The sequence below is a fragment of the Triturus cristatus genome, chromosome 5_1 (assembly GCF_964204655.1).
Source record: "Triturus cristatus chromosome 5_1, aTriCri1.1, whole genome shotgun sequence".
NCBI lineage: Eukaryota > Metazoa > Chordata > Amphibia > Caudata > Salamandridae > Triturus > Triturus cristatus.
This window is the reverse complement of record NC_140587.1, coordinates 228,918,721-228,925,785: the sequence shown is the minus strand read 5'-3', so window position 1 is coordinate 228,925,785 and position 7,065 is coordinate 228,918,721. Positions and strand designations below refer to the sequence as shown.

The 7,065-nt window shown below is 42.8% G+C and overlaps 1 protein-coding gene across 2 annotated transcripts; it reads right to left on the bottom strand.

Annotated features, from left to right (window-relative positions):
* Positions 1 to 1,997: 1,997 nt before the first annotated feature.
* LOC146830679 (uncharacterized) lies at positions 1,998 to 4,057 on the bottom strand. 2 transcript variants are annotated; one of them, XM_085604875.1, is made up of 2 exons: positions 3,407 to 4,057; positions 1,998 to 3,290 (listed from the first exon to the last, which is right to left on the bottom strand). In XM_085604875.1, exons 1-2 carry the CDS (start codon positions 4,055 to 4,057, stop codon positions 2,640 to 2,642), a joined length of 1,302 nt encoding a protein of 433 aa, XP_085461001.1. In that variant the 3' UTR covers positions 1,998 to 2,639. The 2 variants fall into 2 exon arrangements, with proteins under 2 accessions (XP_085461001.1, XP_085461003.1); XM_085604877.1 differs by having other exon boundaries at positions 1,998 to 2,579.
* Positions 4,058 to 7,065: the final 3,008 nt, after the last annotated feature.

Genomic DNA, 7,065 nt, shown 5'->3' with positions numbered 1-7,065 from the left:
AATCATTATTCTAGTACACTTCACCACGTCGCGGCCTGAAATGAAGCTTCGCTATGACTTTACCCACTTTAAATCTTATATTAGTGTTCAAATCGTCCTTCAGTTCCAAAGTTATTGTGTGAAAATGTTTTTTGCTGATCGGTACATAATCTCTTTTGGTGTAAATGATGTTTATCATGCTATTATTCTTGCCTGTGATTTCCACGCACCGGAGGAGAGGCACGTAGCTATCCCCCACTCTCTGATGCTCTATCACGTCGCAGTATACAAACATCATATAAAATCCGCCGTGTACATCCGTGTAGGCTTTCCCCGCTGATGAAGAGTGGTGAACGTTAGGCGTCAGCCCCAACACTCTCCCCAGTTTTTCACGCACCAAAATACCGTAGTCTTGAGCATTCCTCAACTGCACTTTTCGAAGTCGTGGTTCATACGTTAATCTAAGGTCAACAAGTTCCGATATGTTACCAATGGATTTATTCATTACTTCTACAATGTCTCGTATGTTGTCATAGTGCCCCGGTGGGAAAGAAAGTTCGTGGGCGCTTTCCTTCTTGCGTACCACCGTAAATCTAACATCCTCTGTTTCAAAAGTGTCCCACGTGTGCGGGTACTGAATTTCTGTTAGGGCCACCTCCCAATCTCCTTGTAGATGAATAGGTTTTGCTAGTTTCACCGTAAAATTTGAAATTTTGTTATTAGGGAAAGTGTCCAAAGACGCGTTACTCGGGAGCGTCAGATAAAAAGGTCCGACCTCCATGGCGCTTCCGCGGTACCTAAATGCCTATATCCGCTGTTGTAGACTTTGTATATCCTTTAATTCACTCTCAGAGACCCAACTATTAAATTTATCAGGCCATCCCCGCCATTTAACTAGGCACTGTCTTTGTGCCCCGTGCCCCTTCTTTGCCAAAACGTTCTCAATACGGTACACACGATCTTGATCCTGTTTTATTTTTTGCAGCTCTTCTTTGTAAAAACACCCTTCGACCTCCTCCCCAGCATAGTCTTTTAAGTTAAAAACTGTAACGCCTGAATGCTTGGAAATCTTGTCTATCACAAAGATCTCATCTGTAAAAGTCTGCTCATACCCCTTTTGAAATACCCCCTTGCATCTAGATACCCTAACATGATCACCTTTTTTGAGCGTGTTTTTTGAAACAGGGTTGTTGGTGAACACGGACCCGTACACAGTTCTCCAAATTTTCAACTCATTTTGCGGGGATACTTCTACAGGGGACGTCTTAATGGTTCTATGATAGCTATGATTGTAACTTTCAATAAAATCTTGTAAACGATCTATATAACGAAATGTGTTGTACGCTGTAAAATACCGCCAAATTCGTGCCTTGAGAGTTCTGTTGAATCTTTCTACAATCGCCGCCTTCACTTCGTTGTTTGTAACAAAATGTTTTACACCATACTTGTTCAGCAGAGCTTTTAGCGTCTTGTTTTCAAACTCTTTTCCTCTATCTGTTTGTAACTTTTTAGGAATTCTCCCGCTGCTGAAAATGTAATCAAAGGCTTTTGTGACCGAGCTCCCCGATTTTTCCTTCAGGCCAACGGCGAATGCATACTTTGACAGTACGTCTATCACCGTTAATATAAATTTTACACCATCATTAACCGCGGCATGTTCACGGACGTCTAGAAGGTCCGCCTGCCATTGATGATTTAAGCCGCTGACTATCACACGCCGTCTTTGAAAGCGCTTTCTCGACCCCTTATGTAGCGTGTAGGCATCTTCGCCCGATAACCAGTCGCGTACCTGTGTTCTTTTAACACCGTCGTTGTGGATTTTGCTCTCCTTGTACAAGGCTTCTACACCGCCAAAACTACCAACTTTCGAGGGGTTGTAATAAACTCTTTTGAAAAGCTTCTGCATCGTAGCGCTTCTTGAACTAAAATACCGCAACCCCTACTCCCGCCCCCCTATTCTATTAATTCACTTTTGTTTTATTATTTTTCTTTATCAAATAATCAGAACTAGAAGCCGGTTTATTTTACAATAGTAGATTATTTAATAACACACGAATTAAACAGTGTATGATTTAAACTGGTAATATAGGAATGTACAGCGCTATAAACGATAATAACGATAAAAACATAGATATTTAACACAATGCTCTCAAAAACTCGTGACGTAGAATCAATATTTGGATTTTGCTAGCTATGAACGGTACCAGTCTTCTTACATCCTCCCCACGCCCCTTCAAGAAGGCTCGACAAAACAAATCAGATATTGTATTCATGAAATTGAAAAACTGTTTCTTATTCAGAGTAGTTCCTAGGGTGCAAAATGTCCGCCTGATATAATTGTCGATGCAATCTTCGAGCACGTCGTCAGCGCCCAAGAAGATTTTGCTCTTTTCAACGTCGTAAAAGCCTCTAGGTTTCTGACCCAGTTCTTTTTCAAGCTCTTCGATGATTTCACATCGCTTGTTACGACATAGCGCGGTCGGGCGAAACACTGGTTTGGGGTACGCCATCTTTGCTCTGATCAGAAAATAAAAAGCGTCTTCCAGGCATCTAACGCTCGGTCGCACGCCGATCTCAACCATGTGTCGAAACACACTTTCCTGCAACGGAAAAACACACATACATAATAGTAGCAATCGCGAAGATCATCATGTTTTCATTTACTCTACATTAAGAAATGTCATGTTCCTCGGTTTTAAACTCCTGTAAAGATACTTGATCTTAAAATATCTACGGTAATTCTTCCTTCTCAAATGCTGTTTCATTATCAAGCGTATGTCTTCATCACCCGCTTCATACATACTTTTCACATGCTCTGATGGGGACTGTACTCTCTTAATATACTTTAAAACATTCGCAATCATCTTACTACAATCTTCGGGTACTGACATTTCTTTCAAGCCATAGACCGCCCCCAACGTCGCCATAATCTTATAGGGGTCCAGCTTGTAACATAGTTTCCGTATCAAACTGTCTTCATATTCATCACCCGTCGTGAGACAGTCGTGATGCAACTGACTCGGGTCGTCAATTTTACAACCTTCGCATTCGTCGTACCACCCCGCCTTTAAGCACAATTTTATGATCGCGGCTATCGCTGTCAAAAGTCCGCGATATCGATCCGTGCTCCAACTTTCACCACGACAAAATTGTACAATTGCGTCTAAGCGCTTACAGCTGCAGTTTTTATGCGTTACGGCAAGTTTTTTCTGTCTTGAGCAGCAGAGACATGAAAAACGTAGCGATGGCTGTGTGACTTCCATAGTCGTGCTAGCGGTTTTGTCGCCTGGGGCTCCTCCTCCTCTCTTTTGCTGATAAAAAGAAAAAAGGGGTTTTTCGACCTCAGCCTTCCTCACAACTACACGCCTCATCATCACACTCTTAAACACCCCAGAGGATTTGCCGAAAAATTGCGGTTCGTACTTACTTTTCGTTTTCCAACTTCGCACTTTTCTGTTTCGTTTACAGATTCTTCTCCGGAATCCATCTCTGTACAGTCGCTGGAGTCCTCGGGTTCAGGCTCTTGCAGGTCAATACCCTCGTCATCTTCACTTGGTTCCGCTCTTCCACCGCCGTCTGTAGCATCGGAGGTATTGCTCGCCATTTTAGCAACGCCACCAACCGCCTCTTCGCAGGCTCCGGTCTCGGGCTTTATATTCGGCATAGCCGATGCCTCGACGTCTGTCTCGGGCTTTTTATTCAGCATCGCCGACGACATCTCCGACGTAGTACCCGCAGGCGTTGTTGGCGCGCAATTTTCCTTATCACTATCGTCGAGTTCTGCAGCGTCGTCTGCAGCATTTGCCGCTTCCTTCAGCATCGCTGTTATAGTTTCTCCAAGGGGTCCCGCTTCCACGCTAGAGCAAGACATTCTCAAAGTTGTCTTAAAGCTCGAGCTTTTCTTTGTCGGCAAAAAGCGGGGGTTTCTTAACACACGGTCCTCGGAATGCTGGCTTATATCCTCTGTGAACATACTAGACACGCCCCGCGGTATGTTTGTAGACTCGTATTTCACACTACCCCCACTTCTTAGCAACCCTCCTGCATGCGTGGTCGATTCATACGTTTTTGATTTCATCGCAGTATCATTTTATAAGCCTTGATTCACAATTCCTAACTTATCGTTTTATACGCTTTATGATTTCATCGCCGTATCATTTTATAAGCCATGATTCACAAAATAACGACCTATAAAACAATAAAATGCTATAATCTTATCAATACGTTATAAGGACCGATTAAAACCCCGATTAAAATCAGACTTGGAACGCGTCCAATATAGACACACGGACCAAAGGGGCGTGGTCAAAGGGGCGTGGCCACCTGTCAAAAAATACATGGTGACGAGTAGTATACAACCTATACTACTGGGGGTAAATGTTTGATTTGTTCAGCATTCCGTCCATCATCTGTTTTTAGGTCTCGCCTGACCCAGCGCATGCGCTGGTCTGGCAAGACTTTTTGAGAGGGCTCCAAAAAGTGCTACTAGGTCAGCCTAGAGCTACAGTGCATGTGCGCGATTACTTTCACTTTCGCGGCCGCTTGTTTACCGTTTGTTTTAAAGCCACTCTTGTATCCGCTTCCGCAGTGAACGTCGTCCTCACCCCAGAAGACTGCTTGAGCTGTAAAGTACATTGACATATCAAAAAAATCTGACTTCCGGTCTTGTGTAACTTTCCTCTGCTCGTACGAGATTTGTGGCCTGCATCCTGCGAGCCAATTGATCACTTTTTTTCTCCTGTGTGTTTTTTTGTGTTCTAAGACTTAGTCTCGGCTGTGAGGTACTTCGGAAGGGCTGTCCGTGTGCCTGACCATAATTCTTCAGTCGCTGTGAAAGCTACGGCTAAAGTTTGAGGTACACCGCCAGGTCACGAACCTTGCTGCTGGAACGGCAGGTTTAAGGCGGATTGGCACAGACCTTTCGAGTTTCCCAGGTCCAGTCCAGCCTTTCCCTCAGCATGCCGGGACTCATAGTGCAGAGTGTATAGTGGCTAAACAGTAAAACAAGGCCAAGAACCCAAAGCAGAATCTTGGACAGATCAGCTCTTCTTCACTAGGGACATTGGGAACTTGGGGACCAGGGCTTGAGTTTAGCGTTGACGCCGTCCACCCACTATTTTCGGAAGGTAGACGCCGTCTACCCTGCTGCAAAGCTGGCAGCCTTTAGCATAGTGCACATTCCTTTCCTACTTGTCCGGATATGCTGAACTCGTCCTGGTGTAATTTTCTGATACCGGTACACTTTCAGCAGCGCCTGCACATTGTCTGCTTTTGCTTCCAGCAGCAACGTACAGGCAGGGGAGGAGCTCATCATATTCCAGCTACCCCTTTAACAAAAGCTGATATTAAGAGACCATCAGGCCTCTTTTTGTTGGAGTATCTTGGCTGGGAGCTATCGGGAGCCTCACACCTAGATGCAATGGAGGGGAAACCAAAGCTCACATTTTATCACTTCACGTTTACTTAAGAGTGAAATGCTTTTGCCTGCTCAGTCCTGTATATTAGAAATATGGATAAACCGTAAGAATGTCAGATGTGTTGGTCGCCGCAGTATTTACATAAATAATTTAAAAAGAACTAATTTGTTTTATTTATTTTATTGCGCTTTAAAACTACAGTAGTGCTAAAGCGCTATAAAAGAAATAAAACAAAATAGTGGTATATAAATTGTTACTTGTGTACCTGTTATGTAAAATGCTCAGACACCCTGCATTGGAACAAGTAGTGCCACTACTCATCCCAATGCAGGGTGTCAGAGCGCTTTACATCACACGTACAGATTATACATTGACAATAAATCATATGTGTGTACATCAGTATTAAGGATGTGCTACATAAGACAGCGAGGGTTACAATGTGTAGTAGCCACATGTCCTTTATACCTCACTGGTCTATTTTATAAGGATTACAATTTAGGAACTGCACGCAACAAAAGGATCTCTGTTTTAAAAGCAATAACACACTTACCCATTTACGTAACATTAAAATCTGTTACCTGTATGTTATAAATTGTGCTTTTAAGGAAACATATTAACCCTCTATGGTACTTTGATTTAAAACTAGGACTAGGCAAAACACAGATCTCTCGAGCAAATATGTTATCCTCCAGAGTTATCTTAACATTATTATTCCCTGAGATTTAGCTGGCACACAAAGATCTCTGCAGCAGGTGCCTTAACCTGATAAGATATTCTAAAATACAGACATTGCAACCAATTAAGCAGAACAGATTTACTGCCACATTTCTTCTTGTTGCCAATGTCTTTGTTGCAGTGTTTTAAAAAAAAAGTATAAGTTGAGGGCCAGATTTTCTGTCGGCGTTGCGTCAATATTTTGATACAATCCCAATGCAAAATCAAATTTGTTAAATATTGTAATGCGCTCAAATGTACTCATGATAGACCTGCCAAACGTATGTGAGGTCTTTGAGATCTGATATCACTTCCTGTGAGGTCATGCACCATGATGCCACTTCCTGTGATGTCACACACAGTGATGTCACACCCACTCTGCCTAACTTGGTGGGTCCCCTCACTTCTTTATAGGTTGAGGCTGGGCAGCACATGTGCTGCTCTGCCAGGAATGCTTTATTCAGGTAGGAACTTTAAGCTCTGCCCACTCTCCGCCCATATTTTTATTTGGCTTGTGTCATTGTCCACTGCACTGTAAACTGTGGCTGTTCATTTGTCAAAAGGCTTAGTAGTCCCTTCTTAGTACCGCCTTGTCTTATTTTGTAACCTCCCATGGCGACTTCCCCTGTTACATGTGTTGTTACTCTGTAATCTTTAATTACATCCTCCAAGCACTATTTTCTCAAATAGCTTTGTCCTGCCTGCTGTTGCAAGCAGGACATGCTCTTTCCTATAGCTTTAAAAAAAATATGTATAGCACAAACGCATTTGCAACAGGTCTTGCATTTGCGAGAGTTTAAGCTATTGGCATTATAAATGACAATGCTTTTTATTGATCTGCTTTAAGAAAAACACATAAATAAAAGGCATTGTCATTTACAATGCCAATAACTCAAACTCTCATAAATGCGAGACCTATTACATTGGAAATGCTTGTTTTTAATTTCTCTCCCTA

Coding starts and splice junctions, on each gene's coding strand:
- LOC146830679 (XM_085604875.1), bottom strand. CDS start 4,057: ATGAAATCAAAAACGTATGAATCGACCACGCATGCAGGAGGGTTGCTA. Junction 3,291..3,406: donor GCGAAGTTGGAAAACGAAAA/GTAAGTACGAAC, acceptor TCTTTTTATCAG/CAAAAGAGAGGAGGAGGAGC.